The sequence below is a fragment of the Squalius cephalus genome, assembly GCF_949319135.1.
Source record: "Squalius cephalus genome assembly, chromosome: 18".
Classification (NCBI taxonomy): Eukaryota; Metazoa; Chordata; class Actinopteri; order Cypriniformes; family Leuciscidae; genus Squalius; species Squalius cephalus.
In genome coordinates this window covers 28015995-28036495 of record NC_137139.1, presented here as the reverse complement: position 1 = coordinate 28036495, position 20501 = coordinate 28015995, and the positions used below count along the sequence as shown (strand labels likewise).

Below are 20501 nucleotides of genomic sequence, written 5' to 3'. Positions count from 1 at the left end.
CAGCCTAGGGCAAACTTTCGTTTAAAAGCCTAATTATAATGGAAACGGCACTTTTAAGATTGACCGTATTTTTGTTTTCGGTCAAATTGCCTTTTGAATGGGAGTGCTTGGGGCACTTCTATGATAGCATCAAAAATCGCTATTTTTAAAACACTAAGAAGGCTCGACACAACATGAAACTTTGCTCAAAGTATCACCAGGGGCTCTACACATGAACTCGAGCATTGAGAACATTGTTTGTGTACACAGTTTACTAAAAAGAAAGATTTTGAATGCTCGAGTTCATGTGTAGAGCCCCTGGTGATACTTCTAGCACAGTTTCATGTTGTGTCGAGCCTTCTTAGTGTTTTAAAAATAGCGATTTTTGATGCTATCATAGTCGTGCCCCAATCACTCCGATTCAAAAGGCAATTTGACCGAAAACGAAAATACAGTCAAACTTAAAAGTGCCGTTTCCATTCTAATTATGCTTTTAAACGAAAGTTTGCCTCGGGTAGATTAACAAAAAGATCCTAGGTCGCATTTTGGCGAGAGTTACCCTTTAAGATGTGGAAGAGGTTATAACAGTCTCCAAAAGAAGCTCTCAGCCATATCAGTGTGAAACATGTAGAAACACAACTGAACCTGATTTCAGCAGCTAGTCCACTAATCACTGGCCATTTTAATAACGTACCTATAGCAACAGTGCTCTGGTTATTAAAGATTAAGCTTTTTATTACTTCCCTGCTGTAGTTACCAAGGGAACTCTGATGAAGTTGGCTGCTACGTGGCTCCACGCCCCTTATCAAAAGGAAACTGTTACTTCGAGGTAAGAAGCACACCTATGTTGTCGGGTTGCTAAAAACATTAGAATCATTTCAACATCCTTTCTGTTGCCTTTGTTAAGAAAAACAGTAACCTACGTACTAATAACTTTTTTGTAACTGTATGCTCGGAGATGTCGAGTTATTTCAACTTTGTTAAACCAGTGTTTTCAATTTCATTATGATTTAACAGATGTCTTATGCTGTAGTCAGGTCTATAATTTTTTATGTTTATGTTTTTAATTTTCCAAATGTTTGTCTTGCATCTGGTCTTTGATTATCTGCCTTTTTCCACATGCCATTTTTCATAAAATTTCTGCAAAGAAAATAAGCTTTCTAAAGTGAATGCTGTTTGGAAATCTTAAAAATGAAGATCTAATATGACACATTGACACTTTTATGTCTTTTTGTCTCTGAATTTTTGTTACTGTCTATTGTAAATGACTTTCAGACAGGATTAGTTTTCTAAATGACATTTGAGTTTTTACAATGGATAAATTTTCATTATCTGATTTGGACAGGATTTATATGGTTGGAGTGAAGCAAGGTTGAGTGAGTTAAAAATCACTCACAAATTCATAGTTGTCAACAACAAATTTCAAGAGCTCCTAGTCGTTTAGACAGCTCACAGACTAGTCTGTTTTTAAAATGTTTAATGTTTCCTGTGTCCCTCCACATCAAAATAGACACTGCCCTCTGAGTTGATGTACTCCGATCTTACTGCTGCCTCTCTAGCAACTTTGCTATAAAATACAGTTTGAAAAAGAAGCTCCCAGGTGATTTAGTACCGGAAAACTTGCAGGGATTGGGCTATAAATTAGTCTTTGGGAGAGGGCAAGCGTGATTTAATTTATGGAGCTCAGTAGAAGCCGTCTGGTTGTGTATCTGAGGAGGGAGACAGCTCTGATGGGTTTTCTGCTGCTGGCAGATTGAGCTGGTGTGATGAACTTCCTCTCTGGGGGATTGGAGCGGGAAAGTAACACCCTGTACGTTACCCTGATGAGTCCTTCATACAGCCAGTGTTTTTTGTGTCATAGTTTGAATTTTGTAAATATTTTGTCATGTCATATTGATTCATTTTTGTCCTTTTTAGGCCATTTAAAATGCATATAATTCTAATTGCTGAAAATAATAAATTACTATGTATTAATTTAAACTTGTACATAACATACTTTTATCAACATAAACGTATGTAGTATTAGCTACTTTTTAATTTTCTGTGTTTTTATAGACCTATCATTTAGGATATTGTATTATATTTATCATGCAATGTTGTGGGAGTGTCTCCACAACGAGAAGTGTGCATTTAGACTCGTGAGTTGTTATATTTAAAGTGTTAGTTCACCCAAAAATGAAAATTCTGTCATCATTTTCTCACGCCCTTGTCGTTCCATCCAAACCTTTAAGACTTTCGTTCATCTTCGGAACACAAATGAAGATAATTTTAATGAAATTGAGAGATTTCTTTCCCTCCGTTGTCAGCTACGCAACTACCACTTTGATGCTTCAAAAAGTTTATAAAGCGATCCATATGAATTGAGCGGTTTAGTCAAAATTTTCGGAAGAGACTTGATCACTTTATACACTGAACAGATTGAATTTAGGCTTTTATTCCCATTTTAACATTGATCAGTGAACATAAACAGAAACTCAACCGAACCGGCTTGACACGCAAGAACAAACCTCATTGGTTCTTGAGGAAGGTCAAATATGATGCGTAACTCATGAGAACAAACCTCACTGGTTCTCGCACGTCAAGCGAACATGCTTGAGCTTCTGTTTACCACAACTGATGTGTGTTGATGAATGTTTATATGTGAATAAAAGCCCTAAATTCAGTCTGTTCATCATATAAAGCGATCGAGTCTCTTCAGAAAATTTGGACTAAATCGTGCAATTCATATGGATTAGTTTTACGATCTCTTTATGAACTTTCTGAAGCGTCAAAGTGGTAGTTGCGCAGCTGTCAATGGAGGGACAGAAATCTCTCAGATTTCTTCAAAAAGTTCTTCACTTGTGTTCAGAAGATGAGCGAGTCTTGCGGGTTTGGAACGACACGGGTGAGTAATTAATGACAGAATTTTCATTTTTGCGTGAACTAACCCATTTAGTCGGAATTAATTTCGTTTCACTTTAAAGTAAAATTAATTTTGTCGCAACTCGCAATGCTTTTTTTGCCTTTTCTTCATTATCAAAGATAATCAAAGAGCTTGTTTTCATTAGTTAAATACAGTCCATCCATGACTGGTTGGTTGTAAAAATTTTGCATAAAGTATTTTTGCACATCATCCTTGTTGTCTCCTAAATCTAGGAGTGTTTAGTTTGGTTCTGCCCAGCTTTGAAGGAATTATTGAGACTGTAACATTTATTCTAATTTAATAATCAACCTTGGCTTGTAAAAAGGGTATTTCTTAAAGCAGTTGTCTCAAACTAAACTGTATTGCAATCTTGTTGACCAAAAGCGTCACTCCATGCGTGAGTGTGCAGCCTGGGAATATCTGCAGCCAGTGGAAATGAATGTGACATCTGCAGCAGTGAGCTATGAGTAATCAATAAAGAACTCGCTCTTGCTTTATACGCTCTACATCACCTGATTGTGACGCAGAATCATTCAGATTTGCAAAGTCTGGGAACTTTTTTCTTCTTCTTTTCCGTAAAGGTCATCTGCCAGTCGGGATATGCGTCAGCGTTGTCCTCATGTTTCCTTATTACTCTTTCACAGGGGTTTCATTTTAGCCCCTGTGGGCAGGGAAGCCAACGCTCCATCACAATTGGACTGTGTTGCTGCACCTTCACCGCCTATTTCAACATTGAAGTGCCATACAGTGATTAACCCCTGCTCTGTTTTCTCAGTGTGCTCACATGTGCATGTGCAAATCAATTTTGTCCTTAGTCAAGTGGAAATATCTCTATTAGTGCAATTGATTATTTTGCCTGGAGCTTCGACGTGGAATTTTGTAGCCACAAGGTTCATGGCACGGTTCTTTGTTGAAGTTGCGGTAATATAATTGAGTGCCCTTAAATTAATCATTGTGCAGCATTGAATTTACAGCAGAAAAGGCTTGGAACCAGCAGCAAGCATTCGAATATAGGCTTATCAGGATTTACGGTAGCATAATAAAGCTTGGAAAGCAAATCCTCGAAAGAAACGACAAGAAGATGAGGAAACTTGGACTTAAACCTCTTGGAAGTGGTGGGGTTGCTTTCTAAGTCCGTTTGTGGTTTTGGATGAGTGTGCAGAGTTAAGTTTAGTTTGTGGTGCAATAACTGGATTAATTTGTCTATGCTTGCCCCTTCCAAGGGTACGGCTACAACAGTTGAGTCATGTGTGGCAGGAGTAATCCGTCTTTTTTACATGATAGTCCCTCAAAATCAACAAATCCAATTCCATGTTGAATTTTCAATAAAACTAATCGCTTGGTCTGTCTGAAAACTTGATTAATGAGCATAAGAAAATTAACAAATGGGCTCTGGCAGTTATTACTACATTTCATAGCTGTATGTTGGAAATTTACTAGCGTTGAGGAGGTTGCAGAGGAGAGGGCGTGGAAGTTGTTCGGAGATGCTTTGCATACAAGGGAGAGATAAGTAGTAGCCGAGACGTTAAAATTCTTAATAACAGGTTACCTGACATTTCCATCCTGTGACTCAGCCGAACGCTCCTTGTTAACTCTTGATTCCTACAGCGTCTGTTATTTTGTAATCAGTGCTGCTCATGACGCACATAACCGTTGGCATTTGCTTAGAAGTCCCTGAAAGACATCTTTTGCCCTTTAGTCATTTAAAAATAAACTGTCATAAAAAACTGAATTGCTCAGCTATACTGCACATATACTGAAGCTCATGTGTTTTTAATGGTTTTTATGATATTTCAAGGTGACCATTATGGATACTGGAGTGAGAGGGACAATTGCTGTCGGGCTGGTTCCTCAATATTACAAACTTGACCATCAGCCCGGCTGGCTTCCGCACTCAATTGCTTACCATGCTGATGATGGGAAGTAAGTTCACATTAAGAGTTGGTACTTATTTTTTATTTATTTATAAAATGCCTACTTTTGCTGTTGTGTTTTTTAAATATATATTTAATTTAATATATTTATTAAAATATATTTCAATATTTATAATGTAATACATTTGTCTTTAACCAAAATGCGTTAGTTTGTAAACTTTGTTTTGTTGGTTACCAAGTGGGATTTGTTTTATTAAAGATCACTTCCTCTTTCCATGAAACTTTCCAGTTATAAGTCATCAATGACTGTATCTCTCCTTTTCACAGGCTGTACAACGGGAACCCTGTCGGTCAGCAATTCGGTCCTAAATGTAACCGGGGGGACCGCATCGGTTGCGGAATCTATGCAGACACTTTTGATGCCGGACTCATCACTGTGTTCTTCACAAAGAATGGCAAGGAGGTGAGTCTCCATGCCTTGGTACTGAAGTCACAGAACAGTAATGTTGTCAAAAATATAAATTTTTCGATACATATCGATCCTTAAATATCTGGTTCCAATACTCATTTCCAGCAGTATCGATACACCGATACCAGTTGTGCATTCTCACTTTCTCTTTTCTTTACAGAGTTAACTCTCTATTGCACATAATTGTACTAATTCCCGCAGGTTTCCCGATTACACATCATTTTCTCGGCTTATTGCTCTTAAACGGCCAAATACACTCAAAATTATGTAAAATGCCCATCTTTGCAAGTATTTATGTAAACACAATCAGTTATCTTAAGTGAATGTAAACAAATGCAAACAAAGAAAACATGTATAACAGTACATTCAGTCTTAAAGTGACAGAAGCCTAATAATACTGCTGCAGTTTGTGTTATTAATGTTAATCAAACAACAAAAGAAAAAGAAAGGATTCATCTGTATTTAATTTTTACAAAGAAGACTATCCAGTGTTATTTTACATTTAATTACTTTGTGCAAGGTCCTGCTATAGAAACTGAATAGACTTTTTGAGGGTCAGTGTTCCAAACAAAAAGAAGGGGGGTTGTCAGTTTCACTGACTGTTTACTTGTCTTTTTTTGTCAATTAAATTTGAAGTTTAAAATCAAGCTTCCTTGTTCTGCATGTAAGATATTTCAAATACATTGAGTGAGCAAACATTTAGGTGAGATAATTGTAATGGTAATTGATCAATATTTATATGTGACTAAAAGCCTACATTAAAATTATGTAAAATAATATAAACCGACCGTGTCTCTTCAGAAGACTTGGGTTAAACCACTCCATTCATATTCATTTGAAGCTTAAAGCTGGGGTAGGTAAGAATGGTCTAAAAAACTTATTTTTCAAATTTGTTTAAACTTTATGTATATATCAATACATAATTAAAATGTAAGTATTCTGAAAAAGAAAGTATAAAAATCGAGTGTATGTAGACCTCTAACGACTGTTTTAAAGACAGCTCATTATTTCCATTCAGTCCACCCTCTCCCTTCTGGGGTCCTTTCAAAGGCACGCCCCCAAAACACATGAACGCGCGACTCCGACCGAAGACGCATTATTTACCTGAGACAAGCGGAGAGGAAGGAGCGCAGTGCATGTAGCATCATGTCAGAATCACATGTAATGTAACTTTATAACGTTGCACTCTTTCTATGAGTTATAAATAGCCAGTAAGATAATATAACGGTAACTAACGTTGCAGTAGGCTATGTAAATAATTATTCTAGCGATATGTAATGCTAAATAAGGTTTGCTAGTACATTATTTTAGCAACATAACAAGCCAGTGAATTAGCAGGTTTCAATTGTTGCTTTGCACAGTGCGTGACATTTTATCTGTATGTTATGCGGCTAGAGTTTTAACACTGAGTCAATGGGCTCCGACGGGCTTGTTTATCGTCATCGGTCTTTTCCCGTTTACCTGTCTTTGTTGTATGAGCAGGTTCCACTCGAGAAATTGGTCGTTTTGGTTGTTTGTCCGCCATTAGCACAGCTGCTCGGCACACCGGCAATCTTGATTTTGAATGACGGTACGCGCTGTGCAAGAGAGGGGCGATCAGCGCGTACTCCTCCTGGCTCTGAAGGCATCTGATTGGTTCTTTACACTCGGACCGAGTGGCAGTGATTGGTCAGAGTTTTTACTGTCCTGCAGCTGTTACAGAGGTCTGATTGTTTTCATTCCTTTTTCTGAACACATAATGTATTGACTACTCTCAGGATGGAAGGACCATTTCACCCAGTATAAAAAAAAGTGATTCTGAACAGAATTACCTACCCTAGCTTTAATATTGATTTCCTAGACATTCAATGGTTGGACAAAAAAATATGAGATGATATTTAAAATATTTATTTGGCAGTATATAGGGCAGTTTTCCCCCATGGTATCGAAAATGGAATTTAATATCGATATTTTTTTAAGGTACCGCAGTTAGAAATTCCAGTATGGTGACAACACTACAGCACAGTCACTCTGATGCACACTACTGTTCAAAATTTTGGTTCAATAAGATTTTTCTTTGTGCAAGAAATGATTAAACTTTCTGTTCATCAAAGAATCCTGAAAAAGTAGCACAACTGTTTTCAGCTGATAACAATAAGAAGTGTTTCTTGAGCAGAAAATCCACATATTAGAATGATTTCTGAAAGATCATGTGACACTGAAGACTGGAGTAATGATGCTGAAAACTTAGCTTTGCATCACAGGAATAAATCTGGTAATATTTTAGAAAACAGTTATTCTAAATTCACAATATTATTGTTTTTACTGTATTTTTGATCAAATAAATACATTAAGATTCATACTGACATATCACCGTGTGATATATGTATAGGCTATATATAATAAACTATTATAATGTCAAGTTGAATAAATGCATTTACAGTGTTAAACACAGTTAATTAAGTACAATTGTAAACTTTAACAGCACTATGTAAATATAATTAGACACCGTATATTTACGCATTCTTTCACAAATTACATAACATCTACATCAAACTATGAACTCTATGTACCATTGTGTGTAATGGTTTTGTTTATTACTCCATTATAGTGGTTACAAGAATCTGTAGAGCTGAAGTCTTTGAACACACAATAGTCTAGTCTTCTAATTGAGGGTTGTTTTCTGATGACTGGTTTTCCTGCAGGCCTGATAGAAGGACCAGGAGTGATACAGACATCATTTCAATGAGCAGTCTTTATTCTCAGTTATAATGTGCTGTAAAATAGTGGTTAGCTTTATGGAATGCTTTAACAGAGCTCTCTTTATGTGTATGTGTGAATGGAAGGTGGGGTCAGTGGTGGTGCCGGTGGCTCCAGATGGGCTTTTCCCTGCCATTGGCATGCACTCCCTCGGCGAAGAGGTACGGTTGGACCTGCAGGCGGAATGGGGTTCAGAGGAGGAGGACAGCGTCATGATGGTGGACAGCCATGAGGATGAATGGGCACGCCTGTATGATGTCAGAGTCAGCGGCACGGTGAGTGGGGGGGGGGGGGCTATCGAAAACCAGACCAAATGTGTAGCCAATTAGTTTCAGAATCATTTTTTAATCTACAGGCCCTTGGAAAGTGTGACGGGTTGAGTGCAAGCATGGTGAAAGACTCTAAAGTAAACCATATTTTACACTGGGTTAATGGGAAGTCATATATGTTAGGAATTAGTGGTGCTTGCAAAGGCAAGAATCACGATTGCTGTTGCCATATGTAGGGTTAGGGATTGTAACAGGACTCAAATCTCAAGTATTGAACCTTGGTGCATGACTGGACAATAAGGACTGCCCGATGGCCCGGGGTCAGCGTGAAAGACACTCGGACCTGTTGACGGAACAGTCACTTGCCCGATCGGGCCAGTGCTGCATCTTCACGGAAGTTTATAATTTGCGCATTTTTAAGCCTTGCCAATTTAAATATTCAAGTGCATGTAGATGCAAAAGTACCTGGGTCTCTCAGTTTGGTACTCGCGGGCTGTATGATAAGTTTTGTGTGCGTAGATTATTTGTTCTTATTTTATTACTGATGGCATGTAACAATATTTAAAATTTAAATGAGTTTGGCTAGTGGTTTTAGTGTCATAACCTTATTTATTAAGGTTACATGGATCAAAAACAACTAAAGCAATTAACAACTAGGCCTATTTTATTTTATTTTATTTATTTATAACTTTTTTTTTGTGGTGGGGCCAGGCCAGTAGAAAAAAATCCCTCGCGTTGAGCCCTGATTGGTGTGGAACTAATCCTTCAACATTTGCATGGACATGAATGATGACGTTTTGCCGCTAGTTTCTAAGCAGTTGAATGTACAGTTTCTGCCTGGTGTATGATGAAACTGACTCATTGATTTGCAATGAAAGAGGAACATGAGCCATATCTAGAGACTTTCTGGTGGCATGTTTTGCACAGAGAAGTACCAGCCACATTTCCAATACCATGTTACTGCACTATATCCACAGTTGCTAATAAAATGTCCCAAAATAGCTTATTTCTTAGCGCCAATTACATGGCGTTGCACTCCACCACATATTTACATGGCAGTGAAGTCAACCAGAGCACCATGACCTGTTTTCCTGGTAAGAGAGGATGATGGCCATTGCCGTAGAGTTCTGATTACCACCCACATTTGCTTTTACCTGGAAAATCAAGTCCTGCTATTTTTGTTCAGATTCTTCTTAAAATTTTGGGGTCAGTAATTTTTTACCCCCGGTTTCACAGACAAGGCTTAAGCATAGTTCCAGTCTAAAATGCACGTTTGAGCTGTTTTATTTTGTGTTAAGATGCACACCAGTAATGTTTTTTTCTAAGACATGTTTATTAAAGCTACTTAAATGCCCTATTTAAGCTAAAGCCTAATCCTGGCTTAATCAAAGCCCTGTCTGTGAACCCGGCCCTAATGTTTTTAAAGTCTCTTATGCTCACCAAAGCTGAATTTATTCGATAAATGTTATGAAATGTTACAAATAACTGTTCTATTTTAATGTATGTCAATGTATTTAAAAGTTCAGCAGTCATTACTCCACTCTTCAGTGTCACGTGATCCTTTAAAAAATTTCTTATCAATTTTGAAAACAGTTAAAAGCTTTTGACAGAGCTGCTAAATATGTTTGTGGAAACCATGAAAATATAAATATTTTAAAACATTATAAATGTCTTCACTCTCACTTTTGATTAATTTTAATGTATCTTTGTTAAACAAAAGTATACATTTCTTTAAAAAAAAAAAAATCTTACTGACCCCAGACTTTTAAATGCTAGTGTTATTGCGATAAATAAGGTCTGTGTTCTCAGCATTCAAGCCTTTTAGTGTTACTTTGATGTAATCCTGGCTTGAAGTATTTTGAGTCATCATACCTCACAGGTTTGCCCCAATAAATTCTGACATGAATGATGTGAATCCAAAAACCACACATTACTTTACTTCCTGTCAGCCATTTACTAAGTTGACATTATCATTCTTAGAAAAAAACACCTGGAGGAACACAGTGATAGAAGAGTCTGCCGAACTCAAGCGTGTGTGCTGTTGTGACTGAGTGGAGGGAATTGCTTGCTGGAGGCAACGTTTTTTCACCCATAATTCCTCAGAGTAGTGTTTAGATAAAGTTGAAAGGAACAAGCAGTCTTGTGTTCGGGTTGGTTAAAGAGTAAAAACCTCCCAATAGAGTGAGACTCTGGATCCAAGAGACCAAAAAGTGCAGCGTACAGATGTTCTTCTAGGAAAGGATTGTGCGCCCATCATGCTCACCTACCCATCTGATGCCCTGGACCTTCTGAGGCATATTAATGCTATACTGAGGTCATGAAAGCATACAGCATAAAGTGCCGCACTGTCGTTATGCTTTACTGGGCTGATGGCACGAACCGGGCAGCGCAGGCCAGAACTGGCACTAGACCAGCTTGTAAAAACTCAATAAGAGGACTTACGGGGTGCCAAGGAATCTTTTTGCCTGTTTAAAATGTGGTTGAAGGTTTTCTCAGCTGTGTGCCTTCTCTGTGAGTCCTGTTGGCTTGGCGAGAAGGTGTCCCAAGACTTATAGACTCTGCTGATAAGGGCATGTTTTGACAAGATGGAACCAAGTCCTAATGCCCCATGGTTTAGTTTCCACATTAGTCAGCGTCAAGTAGGGCTGGGCGATATGGCCTAAAAAAAAAATCCCCGATTTTTTCACAAAAAATTCGATTTACGATTTAAACCGATTTTTTTTTTTCTTCCCCTACTTAAAATCAATCTGCAGATGACAAAGACATTGTTCAAAACAATTTTTAACTTTATTTTGTTTTGATTTTCCCTTCTGGGATTTGATTTGGATTTTCCCCTTGGGGCTAAAGTGCAATCAGAAACAACAAGCCAAAAAGACAAGATAGCAGGCCCTGCCTTTGTAAACAGAGAAAATGTAACATAACAGAACAGAACAGAACATGAAATGGGTGGATTAGGATTGGTGGGGAACGTGAAAAAAAATGTACATCACAATAAAGTGTATTGTGATTGTCAAAACATTTGGTAACTAAACAGAATTTTATTAAGTTTAGTGACAACACAATGTTTACATGGTACAATGACTGGTATGCTACTGTTTTTATTATTGCTTTCACAATTTCAATTTTGATTTGATTCTGATCTTGATTCAATATCGATTCCTTTGGATAAATACTAGGTACAGTAGATACATGTTAATTTAAAGCCCTGTCAGCTGGTATTATTATTAAAGGTTAAAAATAACATCTCAAATTAAATATTATGCGTTTTTTTTTATAATAACAAGTTCAACATTATAATATTTTAATGATATAGGTAAAAATATAATAAATATGTAATATAGTTATCATATTTAGCAAAATAGTACTCTCTACAGCAATTATTTTAAAGTCCAACTAACGTGCTATGGTCATTAATGGGCTTTCCAGAGGTAAAAGTAACTTTACGTGACATATTGTCCTCTAGCTGTTAGACCTCTTTCCGCAGTTGAAAAACACAGATCGATCGATTTTATTTCATTTCGGTAAGTTGAACTGTATCTTTCAAATTACCTATTGATCATTCGTGTTTATTTAGCCTACTATTAACTAGTAGTAAAGAGTAACAGATGATCGGTTCACGTGCCGCTTGAACTCTGTCAGCGATCTGTCAAGCGCCAAAACGGTGTTTATTGTTTGAATTTCGTAATTAAATCGACAGAATCTGAGAGCTGAGAATTTGTTTCATAGCAATAGTAACCTTCTCTGTCTTGTCTGTCGGTGTCAGTGTCCTCTTTGCTTCGCGATTTTTCTCTGCGTGAGAAAATGGATGTGTAGCGTGTAAAAAGTGACGATTGCGTGAGTCTCACGGTGAATTCGTGAGAGTTGGCAGCTCTGCGGATTCAGTTTGTAAGACTGTAGATTGTTTTTTGGCGGGTGTGTTTGTGCTGCCGCGGTCTTGCCGTGTTGTTTGTGTATCTCTATGCCAAATGCGCGGGGGAAGAGCTGAGCCCGTTCGGAGCTACGGGAGCCCAGAGGGGAGCGTCGGCGAATGTTAAAGAGAAAACCGATTTTCATTAAAAAAAATCGACGTAAACTGCACATTCGAATTAATCGATAAAATCGATTTATCGCCCAGCCCTAGCGTCAAGTAAGTTTCTTTGAGATTGGCGATCTCCCTACAAGATAGATTTTGTGCAGAGCACTCCTCGCCATCAGCAGTATGCTAATAGTAAAGTGTGGGTTTGATGGCTGAGGTTCATCAGGCAGCTTTTGACGATACTCATCTCCTAGTCTTAAGGCACGATCTAATGTAAACCAAAACTTAAAGTGTTCTTTAGCAATCTGTCACAAGAGTCCATTTTGTGGTCTGTCTCTGACGGATCCAACTTACTGTCTGCGTTTTTCAGAACTCCTCCAGTCATTCCTTCCATATATGGAGCAGTTCTTGTCTTTCGGTGATAGTTTCTAGTAGAACACATTCTCATTCTGTGGTAAAATGAATTGGAAATGTCTGTCTTTCAGTAAGCCTTTTGGAAAAACAAGTATATCAGTATAGATATCAACATCAGTATCTTTGTTAAACCATCTTTGTTTATTTATCAAACAATGCCAGCTGAGTTTTACAAACTTTTACGTGACGTCACCATAGAACTATGCAGTGAATTTATTACAGGGACAAACCTTAAACGACCTGGGTAAAGGAGAAATTCACCCAATGATGGAAGCTCTGTCATCATTTAATCTCTTTGGAATACAAAATGAGACATTAGCACATTTGCTCATTTATCCTTGGTGCGTCATCCTGGGATTGACGTCAATGGCACCAAACCCTATTGGTCCGATTGGTGATTGTGACATGGTAAGAATGGGAAATTGGAAATTAGCATTTTAGGACATCACCTTAAATAAAAGAAATTCATACAGGTTTGGAATAACACAAGGGTGAGTAAATGATGACAGAGTGTACATTTATTGGGAAATCATCCCTTTAAGTGCTCTTGCGGAAGTGCCGGCAGATCTGATTACAGTAGCACTAATTTGCTCTGTTCTTCTACTGTTCACGTTTACATTCATTATAATCACAGGGCCACCCCTGTTTAGATGAGAAAATATCGCATTCTGACACGCTGCTAAGTCACAGTGTTCACAAACACTCCTTGATTTCCTTTCTTATTTTTTTTTTTTTTTACTGTCTATGGTTTGTCATTCGTCTTCATGCATGTGATAACATGGGAATATTTTGATGTGCGAAATAGTGTGATTCACAGTTATAATAGATTGTGCGAGATGTCTCTTACAACAGCTCATCATGGCCTTTCCTCCTTCTGAGTGCCCACATAGCTACAATAAACTTTATAACCTGTAGTTGATGAAAATGTAATGCAATGCACTTACTGCCTCAGATGCGGCCGTTCTAATGACGGACTGGTCAAAAACCTTGTAACTTAACTTTTGGTAAAATGTTAGTAATATGATGACACATGCAAATGTCTGACCATATATAAAGCCACAATGTCAACTTTGGCAACACAAGGGTAAAACATTTTTAAAGCATTTATTTTCCATTTCCTGAAAAGTAGCATTTTTGTATATGTACAAGGACAATATATAAAAGGTGTTCCTAGAACTAAAATCGTTCCCAGTTCCTGCACAGAACACGCCAAAAAGCATGATATTTTCGCGATTAGTTCTAGGAACTATGAAAAGGTTCCTCCGGTGCGAAAGCCCCTTTTGTGAGCATAAGAGACTTCTTTCAAAAACATTATTCTTTTTTCTTTGCACAATCTGGGATATCACACAGATCAGTGCTGTCCAGATGAGATTATTGGTTTCGGTGGAAGATCCCTTTCACAGATGAATTGTGGGAAACTGAAGATTTGCTGACTCCTTCACTTCTCTTTCCAGTTAGCCTGTGTAAAGCCACTAATTAGCCCATTTCCATCACATTTAAGTGGTCTTTCTGGGTTATTCTGGAAATTCTGGGTTAAATTTAGCATTAGTTTTACTGGATCTGGCAACTTTAAACAGTACTATGTCTGCCGCCGTTTCTGGTTATAATTAATGCATGAAAACAATCACATCATCAGAAAGAGATAATTACAATCAAATGATATGGAAAATGGTGGATTAGTATGATTTACTCAGACCCATAAATCTTTAGATTAGCCCTGATATGTGTAGCCAACATCTACAGCATGCAATCTCGCATTGAGCAAAATTGAGCAATGAATTGTCACACATAGGTCAGCCCTGCCTTTGTATGTGTCTTCGTGTTATGAGGAGGCGTTTGGCTGGCGCCGCTGTGTACGTGCGGTTCTATGCGAACGCATGGCAGAGATCAGTTTAGCTGTTACTACAGCAGAGCCTCTGCCCACCGACTAATCTCCCTACTGCTCTGTGAACGCCAGACAGCAACCTGGACTACTGCTCACTTTACCCGGCATACACATCCACACCAATGCTAGCTTACACGTACTCACTTCCAAGGCCTTACATACTGTTTTATACTCATGCATTGCACATACACTGACTCACACGCACGCTTATGAGCTGGTTGGGAGTGATAACGTCTGAGAATGCTGGCTTCAGAGCAAAGATTTATGGTCATAGCCTCTTTGGCCCTTTGTCTTTTTTTTTAAAAAACACTTCAGCTCAGAGTGTTTGTGGTTTCATCAGGCCTGGCAATGTTGCTGAGTGTCTGAAACTGAAGGGGTGACTCAAAGGGTTCAGCCCATTACTGAACGTTCCCCCGTCCCAGTCAGAGAAATGAATTAATCTTAATGTTGTACACAAGAATGAATGACAGTCATCAAGCCTTCTGGCGCTGTAGATGTGCCTGGTTAATTCTGGTTAGGCTTTTGGAGCCACACTCTTACAATTAAGTCTGGACGGGAATACATTATTCATTATCGTTATGGCTGCTTTAACTGTATTACTGTAACACTAACCACTGTCAGGCGTGTTTCATAGTTTCATCTTGAATAAGCTACCAGGGAAATCTGTTTCTGTCCTGCTCTTTTCTTTTCTTTTTTACACATCCCTACAGGGCAGTTGGATACAGTTTTCTGTATTTCCAGTCGGTTTTGAGTTCATCTGATGAACCTTTAGTGTCCATTTCAATGGACGGTCTTTTTGGTTAGCCTGAGTTCATCTGTTTCCCACAACAGGACGCTTTCAATTGAACTCAGTGTGTGAGAACACTGGAACATCACTTCAACCCTTGAACGGAACTTGAAAGTGTGAGAAAAAAGGAAATAATGACTTATCTGTAGCAGGGAGAGGCTGTTAACCTGCTTTAACATGTAATTTCCGTAGGGTTTGCATCCTTTTTGATAAAAAAAATAAGATAAGTTGACCCGAAGTTCTCAGCACCATTCTGTTGTGAAATCGCATGAAAATTGCAAAAATAAATTCCAGACCTAACAGTGATCCTTACTGCGGCAGATCTTTGGGAAAGGAAATAATTGTGACTACTTACTTTATGGGTGGATTTGTTTCTCACTTCTGTTAACTTTACAAAAAGGTCTGATTCTTATTGCCAACATGAACTAACAATGAAAAATATGTTTTTTACAGCATGCAATTAATCTTTGAAATGTTATTTAATTAAAATAGTTTTTCATTATTCATTTATGTTAGTTCACAGTACATTAACTAATGTTAACAGATGCAACTTTTGATTTTCAAAATGTATTAACTTTTGAAATTGATATTAAATAAAAATTAATAAATGGTGCCTAAGTACTGTTTGTTGTTATTTCATGTCAACTAATAGAATCTTAAAAGAAAGGGTTACCAGCTAAAATGTCATTAAGTTTAATCATTGATGACCCCTGTTTAGTTTTGGGGTCTCTTTTTTTGTTGTTTTCTTTTTCTTAAAAAGAGGAAACGAAACTGCGTTCTGCGTTTTAGCTGCGCAGCACGGACCGTTTATCATTTCAGAGCAATAATAATGCAGGACTAGCTCAGAACAGGTTTTACTCGCGGGCCGATCTCGATCACGCGACACTGTTACTACACTGTGCTGTAAGAATTAATAACACTATGGTGTTATAGACCATAGATATTAGAACAAACAGTGCTGAAGTGGAAACCAGGAGAAACATTGTCGCATGAACGAACAATTTATAGAAGGCTTTTCAATCGACAAATCACCAACATTCACCATGGATTTAATGTAACATCGCTAACTGTAACCATGGTATTGTGACAGAAATAGTTGAAAGTTTTTTTTTACATTATTCATCTCAGGGTTCAACCTTTTGAGAGTGAAATTCAAGCACTTTTCAAGTGCTTTCAAATGCTTCACACTTTTTCCAGCACTTCAAAGATCTAAATAACATCCAATTTTATCATTATTTTTAATGTGATGATTTGTAAAACTAAAAGTTTAAAGATGTAGGAAAACTAACACTTAGGGCCAGATTTACTAACAGCTTGCACCAGCGCAAACCCTCTGTTGACGTTAAAAAAAACTACTGTCAGGATTTACTAAAGACACGCAGTGAAAAATTAGAGCCGAAAAGGCGTGGACACAGTAATTTTTGCGGCTGACCTTATTGCATATGCATTTGTAGGAGTTATCCTTTCTGGCGCAAAATTTATGGGAGGAGAGTATTTAAATGAATCACGCAAGGTGATTTACTAAGGTTTGCGCTCGTCAATGTACTGGTGTTTGCGCCATTTTTTACCGCCCAAAAAAAGCATTTCTTAAACCAGACACTACCTGCCAGATTGCGTTCGTCATTATGGAAATGATCTGATCTGTGTTCTTTAATTTGCGCATCATCAGTAGATCACGCGCAGAACTTTCCACTCCCGTCGGCGCTGTTTTGGAATTGTGCTCTCATGCTAAATTGCCCTGTTTAGTAAATCTGCCCTTTAGTGGCAAGCAATTAATTTTATTTAAAAACAAAAAGACATGAAATTACCAGTATAACCAGTAGATATGGTGGCAGACAAGCACTTATTTTCTATACATCGAAATTTACATACTAGCTTTACTTGCTTTCTATGTAAAAAAAAAGTGTGATACTATAGATTAGAATGACAGTAGTACATTTAATAAGAGTATAATATTTAAATTTTGCTAATAAAAATTTGTTACTGTTAATAAAAGTTAATTTCATCTGCATCTCAATTGAAGCTCAGTGCTTTACTATAAAATTTCCAATAAAAACATGTAATATTATTATTAGCTGCACTTATTAATGCGAAACAATAGTTATTTTATGATTTACATCATCTTTATGGTTAAAAATCCACCAAGCGCTACCGAACAGGTGCAGAACTTGGTGGCACCAGTGCTACTGCTCTCAAATGTTAGTCTGGAGCCCTTGTAGCAGTTTATTTTTAACTCCTCCGTCATTTCAGCATGAACTAATCAAAAGGAAACCAAAAGAATTTTGTGGTTGATGCTGTTCGGATTTTTTTTTTTTTGTTGTTGTTGTTTTTTTGTGGAGATTTGCAGAGCTATCTAAGTATGTAAATGTATTTTATCACGCTATGTCCAACAGCATCAGTTGCAGCAGTACTTTGGCAGGAGTGAATGATTATGTTTGGGCAGCATCTTCCCTGCCTCAATAACTGGTAGTGATAGTTGGATCTATTAAAAGGTGGTGAAAGACACCACAGACCAGGCCACCGTTGAGATTTCCAGCTAAACACTAGTAGTTTTATTTTGAAGAAATTCATGGGGCTCAGTTTTGATTACATAATATTCATAAGAACATAAAGAGTTCTATTTTTATATTTTGAAAAAAAACTTTTTTTTTTGTAATTTTGAGGAATACTGAATCTGGTTTTGTGAAGTGAAATGAGTTAAAGCATGCTCACATTTAGTCTAAAACTACAAGAACCATCATGTTTACTTTACATAGCACACACAATGCCTCTGGGCTCCCGATTTCTCTCAACATGGGGACAGGAGAGCTGTCAGTCAAAAAATAAGACAACAAAATAACTTGTACTTGTTTAAAAAAGTAACTCGGATATTTTGTTGTAATGCATTACTCGTTACATGAAAAAGTAATCTAATTATATAACTCGGATTACTTTTAATGCGTTAGCCCCAGCGCTGGTAATGAATACATTTTTCACTCTGTCTCTCGATTTAAACGTGTGGCTTTGGTGCTTCTCAAACACCCACTGTTATGATTGGCTAATATCTTTGCATAGGAAATTAGTATGCTGACAACATTTAAAATTATCCAGTCAAACAGTGAAGGGTTTATAAATCTGCATGTAGCTGTTTTTCTAGCCCAGGTAGTTTTACTGCACCCTACGCCATAAATATTAAATATCCATCAACAGATGCTTTACATTACATTATGGCTTGGGTGCTGGCAAAGTCCTTTTTAAGGAAAGTCGATTCAGTCTGTGGCCATATTTGCAACACCATCCAAGACCAAGTCCTATCTACTTGAATGGGGGAGTCCTGAAATCTTACGAGTCTCCTTCAGAAAGTCATGCTGGTTTCCACAGCCAGCAGCGACAACTTTTTAACTTGTCTTGGCGTCTTAACAACGTGCTAGCGATGCACACAGTAATGGTCAAAGACATCCGTCAAGTGCATATTTATGTAGAAAAATAATTAAAAACAGTGCAGACTGACATGTTTTTGCTTTCTCGCAGCTAGACACAGCAGAGTGGACGTGACATGCTGAACTTCTTTTAACTTGAAAACTTGTGTCCTATCTGAACAACCTCTAACTGTAGCTTTTTGTGTGTATGAACAGTATGGAGATGATGATGTGAAAGTAGACATTGGTGTGTCCTTTATCTAAAAAATAAATGAAGGAATAGGGATATTCCTGCCACATCTTGTCCTAAAAACATTTAAGAATTGTACTGGGATACCATGATGTAAACATACCAAATACTTTTCTATCATAGATCATATGAAATCATTTTGTTTTGCTTTTTAGGACTGTCTGGGAAAGTGACAGGAATTCACAGCACTCCACAAAAAGGAATCTGCATGTTGAGGCTTTTAATATATTGTTGTGTCAATTAGACAAGCAGCTGAATGCCAAGTTAGGCTTAACACTATGAAGAAGTAAGGATAAATTGTGTTTAGACTGACTTTTAGTAACTGCTAGCCGACAGACAACTTGTAACGACATCATCTGATGCTGTCAAAACATAGATCTTATTTTAAAGGCTGAAGACAAGTAATGAGCGAGACAAACATCTCAGTGGCTCCAATTGTAGGCGTCTCCCTCTTTATGTCCTCCACCTTTTCCACATTCTCCGTACTCTGACAGGAAGTTGTGGGGCTTGCTCGCAATGTTGCACCTGTTGCCGGGGCAGCGGGTCAACAAAACAAGCTGCCGCCTCCACGCAGGTCTGGGGATGGTGACGTTCGAGAGCATATCAGATCTGTCAGCGCTGTCATTCAAGCATGCTGGGAGCTGTTGAGAGCCGTTAGGAGTGGTATAAAGGTAGACAACCTTCCCATTACTCAGCATCAAGGAGGCAGGAATGTGTGACTAGGTGCAATTTTGCCTCCATCCTCAACTGAGCAGGCAACTGTCCTGGCACGAAAACTTGAAGATGTTGATGTTGAAAAGAAGAGTCGGGTGTGGGCTGAAAAAAAGGGCTTTGCGTCTATAAAAAGCAACACATGATTAATACTGATTAATGGATTTCAGCCCTTCGGTGGGTGCATTCTCCATTGAGTATCAGGAGATGAGAAGAGAATAACTTCTGTTTGTGAAACACACATTCTTCCATATTGAACACTGATCGGTTTAGTTGGAATGATCAAGCCTGCTTTGATCAAAGTGATGCCTGATTGTTTGCAGGATTGTGCGTCTTACTTTCTATAGTTCATCAGTGTTTTTGATTTCAGTTTGGGATATTCTTGGACGACTCACAGCAATCTGTTCCTGCCTGTTTAATGGCTGCTTTTGTCTTTTGCACGCACTTTTCTGTGATTTATAAAACGTGTGGTCATAACCGGCATGTTGCGGTACGAGGCCCTTTGTCAGAGTCTCCTTCTGACTTGCAGTCATTTACCGGCGTAAACAAGAATAGCAAAGACTGTTGTAGATGGCATCAGAGAAATCTTTCCATTGCACCTGACCAACAAAGTGCCGATTCTGTCAATGCAAACGGAAATTTTTAAGTAATTAATGACAACCAGTTGTAATCTGAAAGTAATCATGATGATGTGTTGTGAGTTTAGAAGCTGTGTGGCCAGAAACAGAACATGAGAGAAAGGCAGTAGCTTTTTTAGGCATCATAGGCATGTGGTTCCCAAAAGTGCTGTCTAGGTTGGCAACTCATTA

General features: G+C 37.9%; 1 protein-coding gene across 1 annotated transcript in view; it reads left to right on the top strand.

Moving 5' to 3' along the window:
- Positions 1-20501, top strand: part of spryd3 (SPRY domain containing 3) — a 45975-nt gene that overhangs the window by 5283 nt on the left and 20191 nt on the right. The window contains exons 3-6 of the mRNA XM_079850395.1: positions 733-808; positions 4680-4804; positions 5083-5218; positions 8050-8238. Coding sequence (XP_079706521.1) covers positions 733-808; positions 4680-4804; positions 5083-5218; positions 8050-8238 — 526 coding nt within the window. The remainder of the gene's footprint in view (positions 1-732; positions 809-4679; positions 4805-5082; positions 5219-8049; positions 8239-20501) is intronic.